Source organism: Lampris incognitus, chromosome 2, assembly GCF_029633865.1.
Source record: "Lampris incognitus isolate fLamInc1 chromosome 2, fLamInc1.hap2, whole genome shotgun sequence".
Classification (NCBI taxonomy): domain Eukaryota; kingdom Metazoa; phylum Chordata; class Actinopteri; order Lampriformes; family Lampridae; genus Lampris; species Lampris incognitus.
In genome coordinates this window covers 96,760,056-96,784,923 of record NC_079212.1, presented here as the reverse complement: position 1 = coordinate 96,784,923, position 24,868 = coordinate 96,760,056, and the positions used below count along the sequence as shown (strand labels likewise).

Here is a 24,868-nt window from a genome sequence, read left to right as displayed (position 1 = left end):
GGCTGATCTGCGATCCACATACTTTGGTGCAGTGTGGACAGGGGAAAGTGATGGTGGTTGGTGGTTGAGCCTTTTTCTCTCTCCTTGCAATGCTGTCACTTTTTCTCTGCAGCACAGTGGAGTTCCATTTCCTAATGTGCACCTCCTTCCTGCACGGATTTCTTCCAGGAGCGCCTATCCAGTGCAATTTCCTAGTTGCTCAATGTGAGGTTGAATTTCTTCAGACTGGTTTTGATATTGTCCTTGAAACATTTCTTTTGCCCACCAGGAGCTCGCTGACCTTGCTTCAGCTGGGAGTACAGGATCTGTTTGGGGAGACGTGTGTTGGACATGTGGCTGACATGGCCTGTCCATCGTAGTTGGTGCTGCATTATTGTGGTGGTGATGCTAGTCATGTTGGCTTCTTCCAGAATGCTGATATTGGTGCGTCTATCCTTCCAGGTGATCCTCAAAATCTTTCGTAAGGATCTTTGGTGGTATTCTTCCAGGGCTCTCGGGTGCCTGCTGTAGGTGGTCCATGACTATACTCCATACAGCAGAGTGGGGAGAACAACAGCTCTGTAGACCAGGAGTTTTGTTTGGGCCTTTAGGTCTCAGTCTTCAAAGACTCTTTTCCTGCGTCTGGCATAAGTGCCACTGGCACAACTCAGGCAGTGATTGACCTCAGAGTCAATGTCAGCTTTGAGGAGTGAAGGCTGTTGAGGTAGGGGAAGTGATGAACGTTTTCAAGAATTTTGTTGTTCACTTTTATGGTGGGCTGGGTAGATGGCTGGTTGAGTGGAGGTTGATATAGGACCTGGGTCTTCTTGATGTTTAATGCTAGACCCAGGGCTCCGTATGCCTGGGCAAAGGCATTCAAAATGTCATGGAGGTCTTCTGCGGAGTGTGCTGTGATGGTGTTGTCATCTGCATACTGAAGCGCAATGATGGTGGTGTTGCAGACTTTGCTCTTGGCCTTGAACCTATTAAGGTTGAAGAGCCTGCCGTCAGCTCTGTATAGGATCAAGATCCCCTATGGCAGCTCTTCACCAATGAGATGGAGTATGACAGCAATAAAGATGGCTAACAGGGTGGGTGCGATGATGCATCCCTGTTTGACCCCTGTTTCCACAGTGAAGAGCTCTGACTCAGAGCTGCTGTTGGTGAGCACTGTGACTGACATGCCGTCATGGAGAAGCCTCAATATTCTGATGTATTTGTCAGGGCAGCCATATCTTGATAGTATGCTCCGAAGAGCCTGGCGGTCTACTGAGTCAAAAGCCTTTGTCAGGTCTATGAATGCCATGTCCAAAGGCTGCCTTTGTTCACAGCATTTTTCCTGGAGTTGGCGTGCTGTAACTATTATGTCTGCTGTACCTTTGGATGGTTGGAAGCCACACTGAGATTCTGGGAATACTTCCTCAGCCAGTGGTAGCAGTCGGTTTGCGAGGGCACGAGCGAGGACTTTGCCTGTTGTTGACAGGAGTGAGATGCCCCTGTAATTTCCACATTCCGCCTTGTGCCCTTTCTTGAATATGGTCACTATTAGAGCATCCCTGAGCTCTGAAGGAAGTTCTTATTTTTCTCAGACCTTGACGAGGAGGGTGTGGATGTGGTACAGGAGCTCTGGTCCACCTTCCTTTAAGAGCTCAGCTGGGATCCCATCTGTACCGGCGGCCTTGTTGTTCTCTTGATGGCTCCTGATGGCATCTTGAACCTCTGTCATGGTGGCAGGTTCCCCAATATCTTCTCTGATGGGACTCTGGAGAATGTGGCTGGCAGTGTCTGGTTCCGCTGTCCTATTATGGTTGAGGAGTTCCTGGAAGTGCTCCTTCCATCAGGCATTAATGAACTCATTGTCATTCAACAGCTCCTGCCTGTCCTCTGATCGCAGGGGGTTTAAGCCATGGTTGCTTTGAACATAAACGGCCTTACTAGTAATAATAATAATAATAATATGATTTTATATATATATATATATATATATATATATATATATGTGTGTGTGTGTGTGTGTGTGTGTGTGTGTGTGTGTGTGTGTGTGTGTGTGTGTGTGCCCCTGCACAAGGATGAAATGCAAATTCGTGAAGCGTTCCTCATTTTTTGCCCTGTGATGGCCTGGCGGCCAGGGTGTCCCCCCTCCTGCCACCCAATGACTGCTGGGATAGGCTCCAGCATCCCCACCACCCTAAGAGCAGGATAAGCGGTTTGGATAATGGATTGATGATTGATGGATTGATGGAATAATGGATTACATTTATATAGCGCTTTATCTCAAAGCCTCTGGTGTCACCCGAGTTTGCCAGTTGCTGGATTTCCAGAGCCTTTTCTGTCCACCAAGAGTTCTAAAGCTCTCTCACCCATCTCTGGATGTCCACCTTGGCTATGGAGTGAGTCACTCTTTTAGCCTTGCAGTCTACATCATTTTGCCAGGCATGAAAGGCTTCCCTTCTCTTGGGGATGAGCTGTTCGATCTCTGTGTCATTCTCATCAAACCAGTCCTAATGTTTTCTGGACTTGTACTCAAGGGTGGTTTTGCAGGTGTCGAGGATAGTCGATTTAAGCAGGCTCCAGTACTTGCCAATGTCATCAGGATATTCCTGTTGGAGGGTTTCCCCAAAAGAGGCCTGAGGTCACTGCTGGGCGGCAGTTTCATTCAGGCTTTCAAGGTTCAGTCTTGACTGGATCTGCTTCTTTGAACCCTCCTCTTCCTCTTGAGTTTGATGGACATTGTAGAGTGGATGAGGCAAGGATCTGTCCAGCAGTCATCTCATGGCAGTCCCTGGTTTGTACAATGACATAGTCAAGGAGATGCCACTGTTTGGAGCGAGGGTTTCTCCAAGATGCCTTAAATTTGTTTTTCTGGTGAAACAGAGTGTTAGTGATGGTAAGGTCATACTGAGCACATTTGCTAAGAAGCAGAACTTCATTGGAGTTGATGTTCCCGATGCCTTCCTTTCTTATAGTGCCCTTCCAGAGGTGTTGATCGCAGCCAACCCTGGCGTTGAAGTCTCCTAGGAGAATAATCTTATCCTCCTTGGGGATTCTTGACAGTGTCTCGTCTAAGCAGGCGTAGAAAGTCTCATTTACTTCCTGCTCAGAGTCTAAAGTAGGAGCATAGGCACTCACAATTGTTGCCATCTGGTTGTTGGCAAGTACCAGACAGATGGTCATGACATGCTCACTGATCCCTGCAGGAAGTTCAGACAAGTGGCTGATGATCTGGTTCCTGATAGCAAATCCAATGCCATGCATCCTGGGCTCATCAGCAGCTATTGCTTTCCAGAAGAAAGTGTAGCCACCCTTCTCCCCCTTCAGTTGACCTTTGTCTCCCCATTGGGTTTCAGAAAGGGCAGCTATGTCAATGTGGCATCTCTTCAGTTCTCTAGCGATGATCACGGTTCTCCTCTCTGGTCTGTCACTGGTCACACTATCCATCAGTGTGTGCTCATTCCAGGCTCCAAATTTTATTTCTGTGTTTCTGACTGCGTGTGGTGATCCCTCTGGATGCGGTTATCCATTCAGGAGGTTTAAGGCAGGTTATTTTTAGGTCACCTTTTTCTAGCCCCTTCCCCAGGTGGGGTGAGCAGAGTGGATCCTAAAGAGGGCTGTTCAGTCGTGGGTGCAGCTACTGAAGAGCTCCTTCTACCTCGTTCCAAGAGCCCAGCGACTTAATCTAGCACCCATCGCCTGATGTGCTGGCTCATGACTAGGGGCTTCCAGATCTCACAATACTGCCCCCGTCGCTACTTACTGGTCACCACAGGACTTAATCTGGGATGTTAGGGTGGATTCCCTTTATGGAGGATGGCTGTGATTGACTTTGTTTAACGTGGGGAGACTAGTGCACAGACAGCCACCACACGGTCCATGAAAAATCTGGGTCAGGATCCAGTGGCATGGAGTCTAAGACGACTGGGGGCCCATTTCTGGTGCAGCCTTCATCTGCCTTCCCATCCGTTGTGGTGCTTCCCTAAAGTCAGCCATCATCCTCCGCCTGTTCCACCATTGAGGTCTTGACTGGATTGCTCTTTGTCAGGGACCTCTCCCTTGACCTTACCACCTTGGGTTGACCCTAACAAGAGTATAGCGCCAGATGGCATTGCTCTTGGGATCTCAGGGCCACACAAGCTTCTCCACCATGACAAGGTGACAATCCACGGTGAAGGCTGCTGATGTAACCTCTGGGTGACTTTACTTGAGGACTGTGTTGATGTGTCCAGGACATGTCTGGACATCAAACCAACAAGATCTACTGCATGTATTTGCCAAGAGAAGAACACAGATACAGAGTACCTACAGCAAAGTACCTGTGAAGTATCTGTTCTTAATCTTCTGTACAACACAAGATGGAGAACAGAATGTGAGGGGATCAGAGATCAAATGTACCTCAATCCAATCTTGAGCATCACCTGCCTTCTCTCCAAACACCTTTTTTCTCTTTTGTCACACCCTTGTGCCTTTCTCTAAGTTGCCCCTCAGCAACAAAAGGGCTGGTGTGTGTGTGTGTGTGTGTGTGTGTGAGGTGGTCGGGGATGAGGTACAAAGATCAATTGACCATCTAGGTGTGAGTTATGAGTTCGGACAGCAGAGCCAAAGCCAGTTCTGTTCAGATGCTTCAAATGTCCCCACGCCTCCCATCCGTGCATCTGCCGCCCCCTCTCCCCCTCCCCCTCCCCTCTGGTCCCCGCCTGTGACACACTGCCTCCATCCCTATCATACAGTAAGTAACCAATGAAAACCATTCCACATTAGCAGTAAGACCTTATCCTACGTCACTGGCTGCCCCCTCCTTTTCGTGTGTGTGTGTGTGTGTGTGTGTGTGTGTGTGTGTGTGTGTGTGTGTGTGTGCATGTGCATGACTGGATAAATCCTGCTTCTCTTCCACTCACTCACTCTCTCTTCCACTCACTCACTCTCTCTTTCACTCTCTCTCTCTCTCTCTCTCTCTCTCTCAGTCACTCACTCACTCGCACTCTCTCTCACTCTCTCTCACTCTCTCTCTCTCTCTCTCTCTCTCTCTCTCTCTCTCTCTCTCTCTCTCTCTCTCTCTCTCTCTTTCTGCCACTCACACACACACAAGCCGGTTGCCGCTCTTTGCCAACCCTCACTCTCCCATACACACACACATACACACACATCCCTGTTTTAGGATCACAGTTGGACTGCTTTTTTTGGTGCTGTGGAACCTGTCATTTTGCCTTCATGGAGGACTACCACAAACCTGACCAGCAAACAGTGCAGGCGCTAAGGAATATCGCCAACCGCCTCAGAATCAACTCCATCAAGGCGACAACTGCTGCAGGCAGTGGGTAAGTCTCCTCTACTTACTCCAAAAAAAAGAAACAAAAAATAAAAAAGGACAAAAAAACCCCAAAACAACGCACACTTAAGCATGAACTCCACAAGACTGCGAACACCCTGTGCACAATAGCATGCACAATATGAAAGCGTGCAAACTGAATTAGTTGCAGAATCCATTATTGAATGTATCATCCAACATCTATACCTTTGCACTTACACCCCAGTACATTGCCCCCCCCCACACACACACACACTCATGCACGTACACACTCATACACATGCAAGCAGGTGAAAAGCAAAGGGAACAGCATGTTCCTCCTTTGTTCTTGTTCATCGCCGACAGAATAACTGGAACGTTATGGACTTGTGAATGGTTAGACTGTGCTTTGAGTCCTTCCATGAAGTAAACGAATAAAACAACGAAGTTTCAATATCAATTTGTATTGTGGTATTTTTTTTTTCTTCTTTTTTTGGTTAAAATTTTGTTTACTTGCAAGCGTGATCTGCTCCAACTCAGCTTTTACTGAGTTCTTAAGTTGTTGTGAGTCATTTTCATATCATCACAGCCGACGACAAAAGATCATTTTATTTTTTTTCCGGTGACGATTGTCCGTCTTTCAGCGGTAAGAGCTATAAGCGGAAATGTTGAGAAATTTAGTTACAAGAAAAACTAAACTCGCTTTAGATTTTAATTCCGAACCACTTCCCCTCTGTCTGAATTGTGAATATCGTGTTTGATTATTTTTTATGAGGGGGGAAAATGTTATATGACCGTCTCCGTTTGGAGTCGTGACAGTCTGTCATCATCTCTGCCCTGGCTGATGTGCACTGTATGCAGGATGGCTGCACATCGGTTGCTCTGCGCATGTACAGGCTGTGTCCTTACTGCAAACCTGCTAGGACTGGAAAAAGGATTTTGCTTCTTTGGTGATGAAACAAGGCCGTGTGCAAACCCTCTAAGTCCTCGTCGCATTTGGGGGATGTAGGTTTTGTATAATGGCGCCCACAAGCCATGAGAGTGGTCATTATACTGGGAAACTGCTGAAACGGGTATCGTTACTACAGGTCTCGGTTGCTGCTTGACACTTTCGATGGTTTTTGTGTTTATTTGTATTTTGCTATGTGATCCCGTATTGGAGCTCAGCCACCCGAAACGTGTTGTCCAGAAGTTGAAGCGATGCTGATCAGGGTGAAGGGCATCACCGAACCGAACCGAACTGGATCCCTAACACTGATGTGAAAATGATCAGATAGTCATCACACCCCGCTCAGGACCTCCACAGTATTGAAGTGACAACACTGGCTTTTGATTTCTCGTCACTGTTCTCATTCACGTGCCTTGTAGCAGCTGGTCTATGTAGACCCAGCTGGTCTATGTGGACCTAGCTGGCTCCTCAATGGCGAGAGATCAGATCCCCATGGCATGAAAGTGGTGTAAGCGTCTTGACCCTGATGACGCTGAACACTGTTAAACCTGAATGTCCGTCGGGCCCCACCGGAGATGGTCTATAGTGGTTCCATGTGGTTCTGTGGTTTGAGGGTGCATCGGTTTTGTACCAAAGACGGTTGCTTCATGTGTTTTTAAGTGACACGAGAAAACCAGAGTCAACCGTGTTTGCTGAGGACAAGTCGTTCGTTCTGGTGCAAAGTATTTTGAGATGCAGGGTTATCATCTGCAAACGTGATCTGTAGTAAGATGGCTGTACATCCAAACAAAATTAATAACTGATCATCTATAGCTGCACCCTTGAGACATATTTTTGTACATGAATTAGTGCAACCTGCAAATTCAGATTTAATGATGTGGATGGTAGCGCAATTTTTTTTTTTATTTCCGGAGCCCGCGTAATTTTTTTTTCCGATCCGTGCCCCTGAAGAAGAGTTTTGCTGGTGACGTGGACTTTTACATCTTCTTCCGTGCATCATATCTGTTGAAAGAGAATCCATATTTATTTACTTATTTATTTATTAACATATTTTCTGTTTATGGAGTCATTCATTTGCTATATTATCATAGATTAGATTTTCTTATTCAGTAATTACTTTCTGTAATCTTTTGTTTGGGGGAGGGGGATTTTTCCCCCCTTTTTTTCCCCAGTTGCAACCACCCCACTCTTCCGAGCCTTCTGGTCATTGCTCCACCCTCTCTGCTGATCCGGTGGGGGAGGCTGCAGACTACCACATGCCTCCTCCGATACATGTGGAGTCACCAGCCGCTTCTTTTCACCTGACAATGAGTTTCACCAGGGGGACGTAGCGCGTGAGATGATCATGCTATTCCCTCCCCCCGAACAGGCGCCCCGACCGACCAGAGGAGGCGCTAGTGCAGCGACCAAGACACACACCCACATCCAGCCTCCCACCCGCAGGCACGGCCAATTGTGTCTGTAAGGGACGCCCGACCAAGCCGGAGATAACATAGGGATTTGAACCGGCAATCTCCGTGTTGGTAGGCAACGGAATAGACCGGACGGGACGTCCGGGTGGTGTGGCGGTACCTACATCCTCCCACTTAAAGTTCTCTGCAGCCGTAACGACCCGGTTCCAGGAGAACTGTGATGTCATACATGCAGAGCACCTTCAGTCTGTTTACACTCGGTACCTACTGACATGTACTCGGTCCCTACTGACATGTACTCGGTACCTACTGACATGTACTCGGTCCCTACTGACATGTACTCGGTCCCTACTGACACGTACTTCCATCACCCTCACAGAGGAAGTGACGCAGGAAAGTAGGGCTGCACCATCTGGAGAGTAAACTTTCTTACATGGGAGATGTCTCTCACCTATGGTTGTGTGTTTGTGTGTGCGTGTGTGTGTGTGTGGGGGGTAGTAGATCTATGTGCGTCCAGCTCATTTCCATAAATTATAAAATGAAAGCTAAAAATCATGTTCAACCACAAGCTTCACAAGACACTAGGCTACGTGTGTTACTGACGTGAAGCCCGCCCTGTCTCCTGTCCCCCAGGCACCCCACGTCATGCTGCAGTGTGGCCGAAATCATGTCCGTGCTTTTCTTCCACACCATGAAGTACCACCCTGAAGATCCACGCAACTTCAACAACGACCGCTTCATCCTGTCCAAGGTGCGAGAGACCCTGTCCCGTCCTCCAGGGCCTGCAGCGTGCCAGCAGCGCTGCATGTTACTCTCATCTCCTATTGTGTGTCTGTGTGTGTGTGTGTGTGTGTGTGATAATGTGAACTGTCCGACTGCTGTTTCATGTCCCTTTCTTTCGTGCCCAGGGTCATGCCGCTCCGGCGCTTTACTCCATGTGGGCAGAGACGGGCTACCTGAAGGAGAGCGAGCTGCTCAATCTGTGCCAGGTCGACTCCACACTTGAAGGCCACCCTACACCCGTGAGAGCCCCGCATCCCGTCACACGCCGCAGAACCGTGAACTGAAAATCTATGAGCACAATGTCTGTTAAGTCCTAATGACATTTAAGTTTGTGCATGCGTGTGTGTGTGTGTGTGTGTGTGTGTGTGTGTGTGTGTGTGTGTGTGTGTGTGTGTGTGTGTGCGTGCGTGCATCGGTTGTTTGCCTTCATTGCAGAAGCAGCAGTTTGTGGATGTGGCCACTGGTTCTCTGGGACAAGGCCTGGGCGTAGCTTGTGGGATGGCGTACACTGGGAAATACTTTGATAAGTCCAGGTACGAGTTTTACTCAAACACACACAGCGGACCATACATGAATGCACACCACACATGCACAAAGGCAAATGTTCGCACACATCATACACACACAGGTCCACACACACTCTTAGCGCACTTCTCTAGCGGTTTACATTGGTGTATTTTGCAAGGAGCGGACTTGTGTGCACACGGAAACAAAGGTTTCGTCACGTTGAAATCTGAGGTGTGCACATTACATTTGGTATTCCGGGTTCACAGCGAGATTTTTTTTCAGGTTGTTTGGGTGTGTGTGTGTGTGTGTGTGTGTGGGTGCACACTCTGCTCTCCTAATTCTTCTGCTCCAATAATCCCAGGCCCGGCAGTCATATCTCAGTTATTTTTACCGTGCTGACAGATTTCATCTCACGATCAGTCAAATTTGCATGTGCTCAGTCCATTATTCTCATGCCTATGAGCTCCTTATTTACCTTTTTAATAGGAGGTGTGGGAGATTTATCTGAGAAAAAGCATCAATTTGGCAAAAAAAAAAAAAAGACGAGAAATGTTGACTCAGTGGGTGATATTTGATCATCTGATGAGAATTTCTCCTGGCTGAATGACCCCGGGGTTATTCCGAAAGATGGCTTTCAGAAGCAGTTCCTTGTGTGGCGGGGGAAGAAGAAGGGGAATTCAACAGCCACTCCTCATGCCTCCCTCGGGGAGTTTCCATTCCATGCCAATCCATTTTGTCAGATTAAGGAAATCAAAATAATCGGAGTAGAAAAGTGTTGAGGCGCATTTCTTGGTAGCTCTCCTCCCCAGACACACACACACACACACACACACACACACACACACACACACACACACACACACACACACACACACACACATACATACACACGCACACGTGTGCACACAGTACATGACCCCGCCCTCTCTTGCACTTCAGTTATCGTGTGTACTGTCTGCTGGGGGATGGGGAGCTGTCGGAGGGCGCTGTCTGGGAGGCCATGTCCTTCGCCTCCTACTATCAGCTGGACAACCTAGTGGCCATAATGGACATCAACCGTCTGGGCCAGAGCGACGCCGCACCTCTGCAGCACCACGTAGAGAAATATCAGAGGCGATGCGAAGCTTTCGGGTAAATGGCTGTATGAGGAAACATCTGAGTGTGTGGTCAGTTTGTGTGCTTGTGTGGGTGAGCGAGCTAGAGAAACAAAGAGAGAGAGAGAGAGACGCAAGTATTTTGTTTGAATGACCATACTGTGAAAAAAAAAGTCAATGGGTACTTTTAACAATACACAGGATATGATGTCACTGTTCCTTGTGCCGTTAAACATGACATCTATTGAGTAATCTCTGTACGTCTGTCTACATGACACACACCATGCTCGCCCTGATGTGTTGTCTCTGATGTGCGTGTGTGTGTGTGTAGTTGGCATTCCATCATTGTGGATGGTCACAGCGTGGAGGAGCTGTGCAAGGCTCTGAGCCAGCCGCGCCATCAACCCACTGCCATCATTGCTAAAACCACCAAGGGGAAGGGCATCCCAGGTACTGTCACTCTGTCAGTCGCCCACATACATGTGTGTCGCTGCACCGCTCTCAGCGCGTTCGCAGATGATGTGAAACGCCGTTTTATGTGGTTTTTTTAGCTGCAGAGGATAAGATGGGCTGGCACGCCAAGCCCCTGCCCAAGGACATGGCAGACGTGGTCCTGAAGGATCTGCAGAGTCGCGTCATGAACACGAGCAAGCGCCTGTACCCTGCCGCCCCCATGGAGGACTCCCCGCCGGTCAGCTTGAGGAACATCAGGATGCCTAGTGCACCCAGCTACAAGCCTGGAGAGAAGGTGGTTTGAATCCCCAGCCCCCCACACACACACATTCACACATGCACACACCCGGGGGAATGACACCAGTAAGTAGACAACCCAGCAGCCGTGTGTTTGTGTGTATTTGGTAATTCCTGGTCTCTCTCTCCCTCTCTCTCTCTGTAGATGGCTACACGTAAGGCCTATGGGATGGCCCTGGCCAAGCTAGGCCGCTACAATGAGCGCGTTGTGGCACTTGATGGAGACACCAACAACCTCACCTATTCAGAAATCTTCAAGAACGAGCACCCAAACCGCTTTGTCGAGTGCTACATTGCTCAGCAGAACATGGTATAATATTCCCAACAAACAAAAAAACACGACACTTTTTTGAAAACCCTGTCACAATTTGTTCATTTCACAGGGCAACAAAAATAATTTTAGCTCTGTGGGTTTTTTAAAAAATTTTTTTTACAACATATGTATATTTGTTATTATCAGCTTTACCTTAAACTTTTATCATACATCCTTTCTTTTAGGGCGTCCGGGTAGCGTAGCGGTCTATTCCGTTGCCTACCAACACGGGGATCGGCGGTTCGAATCCCCGTGTTACCTCCGGCTTGGTCGGGCGTCCCCTACAGACACAATTGGCCGTGTCTGCGGGTGGGAAGCCGGATGTGGGTATGTGTCCTGGTCGCTGCACTAGCGCTTGATCCTCCCACGTGCTACGTCCCCCTTGCGAAACTCCTCACTGTCAGGTGAAAAGAAGCAGCTGGCGACTCCATCTGTATCGGAGGAGGCATGTGGTAGTCTGCAGCCCCCCCCCCCCCCGACTTGGTGGAGGGGGTGGAGTAAAGACTGGGACAGCTCGGAAGAGTGGGGGGGTTGGCCAAATGCTGCTGATCTGGGGAGGGCTGCAGACCACCACATGTATCGGAGGAGGCATGTGGTGGTCTGCAGCCCTCCCCGGATCAGCAGAGGGGGTGGAGCAGTGACCGGGATGGCTCGGAAGAGTGGGGCAATTGGCCAAGTACAATTGGGATATACACTACCGTTCAAAAGTTTGGGATCACCCAAACAATTTCGTGTTTTCCATGAAAAGTCACACTTATTCACCACCATATGTTGTGAAATGAATAGAAAATAGAGTCAAGACATTGACAAGGTTAGAAATAATGATTTGTATTTGAAATAAGATTTTTTTTACATCAAACTTTGCTTTCGTCAAAGAATCCTCCATTTGCAGCAATTACAGCATTGCAGACCTTTGGCATTCTAGCTGTTAATTTGTTGAGATAATCTGGAGAAATTGCACCCCACGCTTCCAGAAGCAGCTCCCACAAGTTGGATTGGTTGGATGGGCACTTCTTTGAGCAGATTGAGTTTCTGGAGCATCACATTTGTGGGGTCAATTAAACGCTCAAAATGGCCAGAAAAAGAGAACTTTCATCTGAAACTCGACAGTCTATTTTTGTTCTTAGAAATGAAGGCTATTCCATGCGAGAAATTGCTAAGAAATTGAAGATTTCCTACACCGGTGTGTACTACTCCCTTCAGAGGACAGCACAAACAGGCTCTAACAGGTACTATTTAATGAAGATGCCAGTTGGGGACCTGTGAGGCGTCTGTTTCTCAAACTAGAGACTCTAATGTACTTATCTTCTTGCTCAGTTGTGCAACGCGGCCTCCCACTTCTTTTTCTACTCTGGTTAGAGCCTGTTTGTGCTGTCCTCCGAAGGGAGTAGTACACACCGGTGTAGGAAATCTTCAATTTCTTAGCAATTTCTCGCATGGAATAGCCTTCATTTCTAAGAACAAGAATAGACTGTCGAGTTTCAGATGAAAGTTCTCTTTTTCTGGCCATTTTGAGCGTTTAATTGACCCCACAAATGTGATGCTCCAGAAACTCAATCTGCTCAAAGAAGTGCCCATCCAACCAATCCAACTTGTGGGAGCTGCTTCTGGAAGCGTGGGGTGCAATTTCTCCAGATTACCTCAACAAATTAACAGCTAGAATGCCAAAGGTCTGCAATGCTGTAATTGCTGCAAACGGAGGATTCTTTGACGAAAGCAAAGTTTGATGTAAAAAAAATCTTATTTCAAATACAAATCATTATTTCTAACCTTGTCAATGTCTTGACTCTATTTTCTATTCATTTCACAACATATGGTGGTGAATAAGTGTGACTTTTCATGGAAAACACAAAATTGTTTGGGTGATCCCAAACTTTTGAACGGTAGTGTATATATATATATATATATATATATATATATATATATATATATATATATATATACACATATATATCTCCTTTCTTTCTGATGCACCACATTTAGAATATGAATCACACACATGTCCTCTTCAAAACATGCAGAATCCTACTGGCAAATCAAACTGTCTCTTTCTCTTCCTAGCTGGTGCTGATTTGCTAAGTAAATGCCTCTGTCTCGGCCCCTGGTTGGCCGAGTGTACAGTCACTTACCTCCACTGTGAGTCTGAGACCGGCTCACTCAATAATTGATAGGTTGTGCATCTATAATGCAACAACAGCTGAACACATGACCCACTTACAGAACACCTCTCTGCGGCCCGCGCAGCTCCTGCTGCTGCTCCCGGCGGCCCCGCAGCCTCAGATTCCTCCCTGCTCCTCCCTCTGTTATCACTGTTAGTCTGACCTCAGATTAACATTTGGGAGAGAGGTGATCAAGCCCTCATTCCTGCAACTCTTGTGGCTCCAGCAGCAGCAGCCAGCTGCAATCTAGGTCAGGCGTGTCTGTGTGATGAGAAGCAGTTATGACAAGCGTATTCAGAAGTGAAATATTAATCAGAGGGTGGGGCCATCTGGCTGAATGCACGGCAGCCGCCACAAGCTGATGATGTGGAGACTGAACGGCTTATAGAAAGCACACACTTCCCCGTCAGGGACAATTACAATTACACAGAGAACCCTGCTACTGTAAAATCAGACTGTAAGTACATACGTACATAAAGATGCATTATTGTTATAGATAGATAGATAGATAGATAGATAGATAGATAGATAGATAGATAGATAGATAGATAGATAGATAGATAGATAGATAGATAGATAGATAGATAGATAGATAGATAGATGGATCGACCGACCGACCGACCGACCGACCGAGAGAGAGGGACGGACGGATGGATGGACGGACAGATAGATAAATAGATACACAGACAGACAGACAGACAGACAGACAGACAGACAGACAGGTAGATAGATAGATAGATAGATAGATAGATAGATAGATAGATAGATAGATAGATAGATAGATAGATAGATAGATAGATAGATAGATAGATAGATAGATAGATAGATAGATAGATAGATAGATAGATAGATAGATAGATAGATAGATGGACAGATAGGTGGACAGATAGATGGACGGACGGACAGATAGATGGACGGACGGACAGATAGACAGACAGCTCGTGGAGCTAATTGTTACTATAGTTCTGTTTTCAGGTATGTAGTGAAGACATGGCTGAAAGATGTCTGTGAATGTTCTCATTCATCCAGGTCATGGTTATCCAAAGGAGTTGATCAAGTGCAACTGGACTTGGCTGAAAGTGAAACTGATTTCTCTGACATGGACATGAGACGTCCTCACTTGTACTTTTTACTCTTGCTGCGGTATTGCTTTTGCAGTTTCAAGGGTTATTGCTTGTTATTCAGTTTCTGTATTTTTTTCGTCCTTGCGTAGTTTTTGCCCATATCCCTATAATATCCTTTTATTCACTGGCTTCATTTTGGAGATTTTGGACGTGGGACCACCGCTAGACATTTCTTTACAACGGCGTCTTACGGGGCATCTGAACACAAGGCCTGAACACCTGTCCCTTCCTTTCAACAACAACAATAAAAAATACCCCTAGTGCTGAAGTTAAACGGTGGACATGAGTGAGTTCTCATTACCTAAGACTTCCTGTTGCACTGGCTGGGTGGTTTATGGACGGTTACCTATGGTAAATATAGACCGCTCATTCCTGCAAGTTGCACCAGGAAGTAGCTCAGCGATGTCATGGGCCATCGTTGGTAATACTGTACATTTCGGGTGACAACTTTTAACTCCCACTTTCGTTCGCACTTCCAAATATGTGGTTTAGAATAATTGGGTTGAATTAGACTTGGTGAGGCATGTCTGACGCCCCTGTTTGGTTGCCCCATAAAAGACAACAGTGCAACGCTGGGCCCAGTGGCGGTCTCGTATCCAAACTCTCAACAATGAAGCCGGTGAGTAAACTCGAATCATAACCAATATAGTACAGAAAAAGAACCAGGTTACGAAAAAAAAACAAAGTACCCATTTGATTTAAGCTGCAGGAATAGAAGGAAAAAAAATCTGCCTTTTGCCGCCCCCTTCCGAGGGATCAGGGCTGGTTTCGGAGACAGGAAATGATTTGTGAAAGGAGGCAGGCTGCTGATTCCGTTCATATGGGACTGTAAGCTCCTCAGCTCTGACACAGACTCTTCCCACTTTAGTTTCTTATTAACTTGGTCTGTGCTTCAAAGAGGGACGCTTCATCCTCCCAAATGTGGCGGCTGCCAACCGCCGTCTGGATGATCCTCGCGTTCAGATATAGGCGAACTGCTGTATGTGCTTATTTAGACATGGGATCAACCCATGTGTCCTTATTCACCTCCTAGGTCAGTGTTGCCATAGGCTGTGCTGCCCGGGAGAGGAACATTGTGTTTGCCAGCACTCTGGCCTCCTTCTTCACCCGCGCCTACGACCAGCTCCGCATGGCCGCCATCTCGGAGAGCAACATCAACCTGTGTGGCTCCCACTGTGGCCTGTCCACTGGTTAGTAAACCCGAGCTGTCTGTCCCATCTTCTCTGCTGTATAAACCTCACTTGATCCTATACACCACACCCACACCCTCGCACACGTTCACCATTGTCCAGTGCACTGACGCCCGCCACTCCGAAACACCCGTTCTCCTCACGTGCCACTCTCGCACCCTCCTGAATAGAAACGAACAGTCAAAATGAGAACACTGTGTTGTGTGTATGTGTGTTTTGCTCCAACCGTCTCTTTCTCCCTCTTAATGCTGTGTTTTCCTCACCCTTCGCCCTCTGTGGCCCTGCTCCTAGTACTCAGCCCTTCCCTCTTTCACCTTTCCTGGAAGCTGTCACCAGGAGGGAACCAGGTGTCCCTCTGTTAGTGCAGGTATACCGCATGTCGCTCTGTCAGCCCGTCTGTCTGCATGCCTCACTGGCACATGTGTGTTGTTAAAATATTATAAGGCAAGGGTTACCAGGCTGTTGGCAGTGTGTATCATCACTGTGTGTGTGCATACCAGGGGAGGAAGGCCCTTCTCAGATGGGCCTCGAGGACATGGCCATGTTCAGGGCTCTTCCCACCGCCACTATTTTCTACCCCAGCGACGGTGTGTCTACTGAGAAGGCTGTGGAGCTGGCTGCGAGCACGAAGGTACTTGTGTCATTTTTGTTTGGCTAAAATTGAAACACCGATAAGAGATGACTAACACATGTTTGTAAAGCAGCACTTCGGTTATCAGAATACTTTATATTCCATGCCTCTCGTTGTTTTTCTGTGCATGAAGGGTGTTTGCTACATCCGAACGAGCCGCCCAGAGAATGCGATCATCTACAACAGCAACGAGGACTTTCATGTCGGACAGGCTAAGGTAAAACACTCCTCCGTCCATCCATTCCATCCATCATCCAAGCCGCTTATCCGAATTCGGGTTGCGGGATGCTGGAGCTTATCCCAGCAGTCATTGGGCAGCAGGCGGGGAAACACCCTTGACAGGCCACCAGTCCATCACAGGGCCAACACACACACAGCTAAGGACAATTTTAGTAAGGAAACCGGAGCACCCAGAGGAAACCCACGCAGATGTGGAATAAAACACACTTGTGCATTTTATTTAGCTGTCACCTCACCGGTATAATGGATATGCCTATGTAACAGACCAAACTGTTATTTTATATATATATATATATATATATATATATATACATACACAAACACACACATATATACATACACCTCTGTATATATTCCAGTGAGTCAAGTAAATTCTTTGAGACAGCACAAGCCTGTTTCATGCTATAAGCAATCATCAACTGTCAATTGACACACAAACACACACACACACACACACAGACGTAGCTTGGCATACACAAACACACACAAATATAAAAACAACTACATTCATATATGCACATTTATTAAGGCTGAGCCCACACACACACACACACACACACACACAGCACCTTACATACACCACACACTATTTATTATCCAGGATTATTGGATCCTGGATATATATATATGTAAAAATATCCTTCGTATGTAAGCTTTGAGTGCCACCATGGGTGATACACACAAACTGAAAGGATTTCTATGTCTGAAAAATCCATTATTGATTTATTCAGTCCCAAATGGGCCCACTTTACAAAGCTACAACCTAAAGCTGATAATCTATCACGAGGGATAGATGCTTTTTTTTTTCTTTTCAACCATTTTCATTAGAATGCTAGCTTAGGATGTGTGACAAGGGGTAAAGTTTAACCATCAGTATTTCATTTTTCTCTGGTAAAGGTGGTGCATCAGAGCAAGGAAGACCAAGTGACTGTGGTGGCTGCTGGGGTCACCCTGCATGAGGCTCTGGCTGCAGCCGAGCAGCTAAAGAAAGGTGAAGTAAAAGCCGGTCGCTCATTCGAACAATGTGTACCAAGAACGGAAATGCATGACAGACCCAACAGAAGGCAAACCAGACAGCTCTTGGAGTGTAATGTGTGTATAAGATGCACATGAGTTCTGGACAAGTACAATTTGAACCGATTTTCCCCAGAGATGACCCGTCTACACGTTCGTGCCAGAAGGAAATGTTCTAAGTAATAATCACTTTCCTCCAAAGCTAATTTCTATAAAACCTCTCAAGAAAAGAGGGTCTTTCTGTGTCTCTAGCTGTTACACTGTTTTTATATATATATCTTTTTTTTATTGAACATTTTTGTAGTATCAACAACAACAAAACAACAAAAACAAAACAAGAACACATTCATGAAGCAAACAAGTCAATTAATAAATCAACCCAACCATAACAACCTTAGAAGAAAAAAAAGAAGGAAAAAAAGAAGAGAAGAAGAGCAGGGAAAAAAGGGATGGGAGGGGAGGGGGGCATTAATCAGGAGAAAGAGATTGAAGAGAGTTATAAAAAACATCAGAAAGGGTTGCCATCTGCCATAGAGGTTATCAGAGTTCCCTCTTACAGCGGGTCTGATCTTCTCTGGCTTAAGAGAGGACCTGGTATTCCCGAGCCACTGAGCGCTGCAGGGAGCTCTGGTAGACTTCCCGTGGAGAAGTAGGTGGCATCTCGCCAAGTGAGGAAGTGAAAGCTAGAACATCTAACTGCTTGGAGGTGAATTGGTAGTAACCTTCTGGGAGCCCAAATATGGCAGTATGGGGAGAGACTTTTATAGTTTTCCGAAGTATTTTTGACATAGTATCACAGTAGTTCTGCCAAAAACAAGACAATAAAGGACGGGAGGAGATTGCAGGGGTGAGATTGCAGGATGAAGTATGACATTTATCGCAACGGTCAGTGATATATGGATAAATTGGTGACAATCGCGCTTTGGAAAGATGAACCCTAAATAGTACCTTGAACTGTGTGAGTGCGAGTCGAGCGCAAGCTGAGCTTGTCTGAATTTTCTTAAGAGCAACATCCCCACCAGTCCTCATCTGGGTTCAAGCCCAGTTCAAGCTGCCAGGCAGCCTTAACTTTAGTGGCTGGTGAACGGTCACGTGACAGAAGTTTGTTAGAAACCTTCGAAATGAGTGACTTTTGATGGGGATCGGTGCTGAGAAACTCATCCCGGGGTTGACTCGGAGGAAAGGAGGGGAAAAGTGGAAACAAAGATTTAACACAGTGCCCAATTTGAAAATAACGGAAGAGATGAGAAGGCGGGAGATGAAATTCACATGATAGATCAGCAAAACTATGAAAGATGCCGTCCTTATACAGGTCTTTAAAAAATGTCAGGCCCTTGTAGTGCCATCCAGAAAAGGTGGAGTCTGTAGACGAGGGTCGAATAAATGATTCCTCAGTACAGGAGCTAAAGTGGGTGCTGAAATAAATTTAAAATGCCTCCTGAACTGATGCCAAATTTTGAGGGTGGAACGTACCACTTGGTTATTTGTAAAGCCAGAGGGGTTGGTTGGACTAAGGGAGGTAAGCGGAGCCATTAGGGAAGATGAAACACAGGACTGTGCCTCTAACTTGCACCATGGCAGATCTGTTGAATTAAGCCAAAAGTGAAATTTTTGAATGTGTGTCACCCAATAATACATCAATAATACACCATTTAATTTGCATCTCTGAAGAATCAATTTACTGATTCTGGGTGCCTTTCCACACCATAAAAAGCCAGAAATGGCTCGATCAATTGTTTTTAAAAAAAAAACAAAAAAAAAAAAACAAACGTTTTGGCAGAAATAGGGGGGAGACATTGGAACAGAAATAAAAAATTTGGGCAAAATATTCATTTTAACTGTGTTAATTCTACCAAAGACAGAGGTAAACTATCCCATCTTTGAAGGTCATATTTAATTCTAGACACCAAAGGAGAGAAATTAGCTGAAAAAAAAGTGAGGTCACTTTCCTCATTTATCCCCCAGTACTTTGTAACACTGCTGAATGTGACCCACTCACCATAAACATTTCTACCAGCTGTTATCATCCATCCAAAAACCAGGGGTCAGATAGCCCTTGAGCTTGCTTCTGGTCAGCTTAGTGCTGTTCATCCTGCCTTGGTCACAGCTTTGGCATGCACTGGAGATGCTGGCTCAGCCTTCCTCAAGATGGAAAATGATTAGATGTGTCTGTGTGATCTTCTCAAAGATGCTCACTTATTAACCTTTAACACTTGTAATATGAAAGGAAGAAGAAGAAGAAGACGAAGAAGAAAAAGAACAGACCTCTAAAGTGTTGTCATTTCAGGGCTTTCAGACTACTGGATCCAACCAATTTTTTCATCAATAGTGAAAATTCATAGGGTTTCATTTTCACCATTGGTGGGGTTTTTGGACCACTTTGTCAATCATTTTGGTTTTATAATATGTTCAATAATATAAGTAGAAGTGACCTGACAAGTTTATAACATATTCTAACATGTTAGTGATTTTTTTTTTAGGAATCATTTTGCTAACAATCATGGTGTGGATGTTGTGTCGCTAGGCAACGAGAGGGATCGCTAGTACTGTTGTAGACCCGCCACTGTTTCGTAGCAATCAGGGCCAAATACGGCTCCTGCTAGTCTAACAACTGCTAGCAGTTTCTTAATGCGATTTATGAATCGATAAAATCCAGTCAAACCAATCCAGAAATGCATAAGAGAGCAGTCATCAAATGTAACAGGAGTCAAAAGAGTGTTGGATACAGTTAAAGACAATTATTTTATACCCCTATGCATTTTTACATTTGCCTGAAACAGGGTTGGATCAAGGCATCAACATTTCTCTCGGCTTTGAAGCATTTTAACCTGCAGGGGGTGAAAAAACTGGTGCCAAAAGAGGCATTTCTCCAAAGACTGCCATTGGTTATTTGATGGTAATTAAATGACATTTGGTGATTTAAGGCTGTGAAACATCATAATTACAATCAACAAAGCTGGAATCAGTTCATCTGGATACAACGTTGTATCCAGATGAACTGATTCAACCTTCTTTGATTTTCTTACCTGGATTATTGAGCATGCATCAAGACACTCATAATTGCAATGTTTCTGATGTCTATTTAGCATTTTCAGTTAAGATAAATAATCATACATTTTAACATAGAAAGCAAACAGTCCTCCATTGCCTAGAAATACTCTCAATTATTTAAAAAAAATCCATATTAAACATAATACCTTGCAAAAGCAACAGCATTAAGAATGGATTTCATGATCAAAGTCCCGCAAATCTACGTGTACATGTACTTTATCAAACGTTACTGTATGAGCATGGTTGTTTCCATAGTCACCATGTTTCTCCTCTTTAAATGTTTACATCATTGAGCAGCATCTTGTTAACAGTGCCTGAGGTGGCACTAGTTCTGAAATGAACAGTGCAGCACTTTGTGAGTCAAGCCTAAGCATTAGGTAATGCGATGCAGTGTTGTAGTACTCGAGTCCAGGACTTGGACTTGAGTCTGACTCGAGTCCTGATTTTCAAGACTCGTGACTCAACTTGGACTTGAGCACTGATGACTCGGACTTGGACCCGAGCATTGACTGCATTCAGACTCGGAAGTTGGGGATGAGGACTCGGGGTTGTTAATTGATAAAGACTTTTTTGTTTTTGTTAGTTTTTTTGTAATAGGCCTTAATAATTTGGCATAAGATATTGATAGCTATATTAATGCCATAACATTATTCAATTTCGTGCAAGGGCAGGCACGTGTGTTCCACCTACATGCGGATTCACGTGCATACGCTCATGTTCAGTAACAGTTAGTGCTAAGATGCCTAACTCGAACTCGACTCAGACTCAACCTTGATGACTCGGACTCGGACTCAGGTAATGGGGATTTGACTCGGACTCGAACACTGGGGACTCTAGACTCGACTCGGACTCGAGGTTTAGTGACTCGACTACAACACTGATGTGACGACATTAGCATTAGCAACGTTAGCATCTAGCACTGGACCAACTTCATCTACAGCTCAAACAAGTTGAATAGAAAATTAATAAAACATAACCCGAGTCTTTATGTATCAAAGATGTACAGTGCTGCTTGAAAGTTTGTGAACCCTCCAGACAGGGTCACTGTTTTTGTAAAAAACATTAAAATAAGCTTATTACACATACATCCAAATCCCAATTTGTAAAGCACACCTTCCAAATAATGGACACACACAAAAAAGCGATATATTTTCATTATTTAATTCAACAAAGGTGGTTTATTTCACTAAAAATGAAAATTTAACATGTGCAAAAATATGTGAACCCTTGTATTAGTAGCTTGTGGCTCCTCCTTTTGCAGCCATTACTTCAACCAAACGTCTTCTGTAACCACTAACCAGTCACTCGCATCTGCTTATGGGGCTTTTTGCCCACTCCTCCTTGCAGAACTCAGCCAGTTGAGAGAGGTTGGAGGGACATCTGGTATGTACCAACTTCTTCAGGTCTCGCCACAACATTTCAATTGGATTAAGATCCAGACTTTGACTGGGCCAATCCAGAATATGAATCCTCTTTCTCTGAAGCCATTCCTTTGTAGTTTTGCTGGAATGCTTTGGGTCATTGTCTTGTTGCACAATCCATTTTCGTCCCAGCTTCAACTCCCTGACTGATGGCAGGAGATTCTGGTCAAGAATTTGTTGATATGCCGGAAAATTCATGGTTCCTTGGATAATATGGAGTCATCCAGGTCCAGAAGCAGAAAAGCAGCCCCAGACCTTCACATTTCCACCACCATGCTTCACTGTTGGGAGGAGGTTCTTTTCTTCATATGCAGTGTTGGCTTTTCTCCAAACATGTTGGTTTTGATTGTGACCGAATAATTCTATTTTGGACTCGTCTGTTCAGAGAATGGACTTCCAGAAGGTCTCTGGTTTGTCCAAGTGCTCTCTGGCAAAGTTGAAATGGGCAGCTTTGTTCTTTTTTGAGAGCAGAGGCTTACTTCTAGCAACCCTCCCATGAATGTCATGGCTATTCAATTTCCGTCTGATTGTAGACGCATGCACATTTGTCCCAGATGCTACCAGAGAGATGTGCAACTCTCTAGAGGTGATGTGTGGGTTGGCCTTTACTTGATTTATTATTTTTCTGGTGCTTCTGGGTGATAGTTTTGATGGGCGTCCACTTCTAGGCAGAGTTGCTGTCATGTTGAAGGCCATCCATTTGTAAATTATTTGTCTTACAGTGGATGGATGGAGCTGGAATCTTTTGGAGATGGTCTTATAGCCCTCCCCAGACTGATGGGCTGTCACTACCCTCTTCTTCATGTCCTCGGATATCTCCTTTGCTCTCGGCATTGTTGATTTGAATGGGACCACAGGGGTTTGGTTGGTTTCCTCTCTCTTTTAATTAGTGCAGGCCAAACCCTTTCCCAAGGATGTCTCATTTCATTGGTCTGCTTAACTGATTAATTAAGCACCCAAATGTGTTTCACCCGAGTCTGTTACCTGCTTGACTTAACCAATGCAGCTGGGGGTTCACTTACTTTTGCACATACCCTAATTCCATGTTTCATGTAGTTTTTGGGCTACTAAAACAAGTCCCACTAAATAAGTAGATGCAATTGATAAACATATATTTGACATTTCATACATAAAAACTGGTGATGATAGAATAAGAAAATCATGGTAAAACAACAGAAACATCTAAACTGCTCAAGGGGTTCACATACTTTCAAGCAGCACTGTACATACCAAAAAAAGCCTGTACGCAACTGATTGCTTGAGGAACTAGCGTTACAGCCACTGGGGACCTGAAAGCCGAAATGAAATCTTGTTATGCTTCTTGTCCCATTTTTATTCCAGCAGTAGCAATTTCTTTCCCTGAATCCTACTAATGCTTCCATGACAGAAACACTATCTTAGATTTAGCCATAAAATCACACTAGTAGAAACCAGTTAGGTCACTGGTTTTAGGTTTTAATATAATTTCAATGGTTGGATCCAAAGTACCGTATTTGTGCAAAAAATTTATGTCACGCTTTAGTCTAATGAGTCTAAAAATGATACCTGATTTATAACTACATTATGAAATTCCACATTTTTATAGATTTAAATTATTTCAAGCATGGCAGCTAAAATCTGCTTTGTTCCACTACTGAAATTAAATGGTTGACGTTGCAGAGAGGATCTCAATCAGGATCATTGACCCCTTTACAATCAAACCGTTGGATGCCAAAACAATCATCGACCATGCCCATTCCACTAGGGGACGTATCATCACCGTGGAGGACCACTACTATGAAGGTACGTCTCCAAGAAATATCATTAAATAACTTTTGAGAGATTTTCCATTTTGTGTGCCTAATCCTGGTCTGGAAACCATGGTCCTCTCAGCATTGTGCATGTATGCGTGCATGCAGCCGGGGCCTTTTCATTGGTCCAGATGTCAGGGTGTGTTGCCGTGGCATGTTTCTATTGGCTCAGTGGCAGAGCTGTTATGTGGTGGCATTAAGTCATTGGGCAAAGAGAGTCAGACCGTTGTATGCTGTATGCGATGTATTGCGGCACTTTTTTTTTTTTTACAGTGTAAGGGCCAGAGATGCAGAGTGCTGTCAGATATCCTTAGCTGAGCGTGTACCCATAGGGCTCACTGTGACCTAGATAACAGAGACAGCTATGCCTGGCCTGTGCCTGGTCTTTTGCATATTCGGAGGTGGGGGTGGACGGGGGCATGGACTGGACCAAAGCTATTTGACATCTGTTATTCTCTCACTCTTTTCATCTCTGCGGCATGCTGTACAAAGAGAGACGGTGATTTAAAGCATCCTTGTGGCCCACTGGTCCATTGTGCATGCTGTGTAAAGAAATACTCGTGGTTTGAGTCCCTCTGTATGTATGTTTGCATTTAGTAATGTTAGCCATTCCTTGCTGCCAATGAGGAGGCCGAGCCGTGACAGAATAGAGATTCTGGCCTTTGAGGCACGCCCCTCTCTTCTCCTACGTGATGAAATTATTTTCCACAGGTGGCCTGGGGGAGGCAGTGTCCTCTGCAGTTGTCAACGAGTCTGGCTTCAGCCTGCATCGTCTGGCAGTGTCCCACGTTCCCCGCAGCGGCAAACCCCATGAGCTGCTTAAGATCTATGGGATCGACCGTGATGCCATCGCCCAGGCTGTCCGCAAGATGCTCAGCAGCTCTGCCAACGCCAAGTGAATTTCATGTTGCCCCACCCACCTATCTTCTCACCATCCCTGAGATGACGGGGAACTGTATGTTTAAAAAATCACACGACACCCACATCACATGATCTTTAAACCCCTTTCACTGTGAGTGCCCCCCTCCCCCTTGTGTTTTGACTAAAGTAATGTGAGTTTGTGCTGTATGTTTTTAAAATAAAGTTCCATGTTCATCCATCTTTCATGCATCTACCACAACCTCCACTCCCTGCACTGCAATCATCATAATGTCAAGTTCAGTTCCCATCGTGTGGTCTT

The 24,868-nt window shown here is 45.4% G+C and overlaps 1 protein-coding gene across 1 annotated transcript; it reads left to right on the top strand.

The window, feature by feature from the left end:
* Positions 1 to 5,181: 5,181 nt before the first annotated feature.
* Positions 5,182 to 24,587, top strand: LOC130107700 (transketolase-like). Its single transcript, XM_056274415.1, has 14 exons — positions 5,182 to 5,291; positions 8,255 to 8,372; positions 8,530 to 8,643; positions 8,840 to 8,937; positions 9,851 to 10,042; positions 10,337 to 10,455; positions 10,557 to 10,753; positions 10,901 to 11,065; positions 15,385 to 15,541; positions 16,042 to 16,172; positions 16,306 to 16,389; positions 17,310 to 17,403; positions 23,558 to 23,680; positions 24,400 to 24,587. Exons 1-14 carry the CDS (start codon positions 5,185 to 5,187, stop codon positions 24,585 to 24,587), a joined length of 1,887 nt encoding a protein of 628 aa, XP_056130390.1. The 5' UTR covers positions 5,182 to 5,184.
* The last annotated feature ends 281 nt before the right edge of the window (positions 24,588 to 24,868 follow it).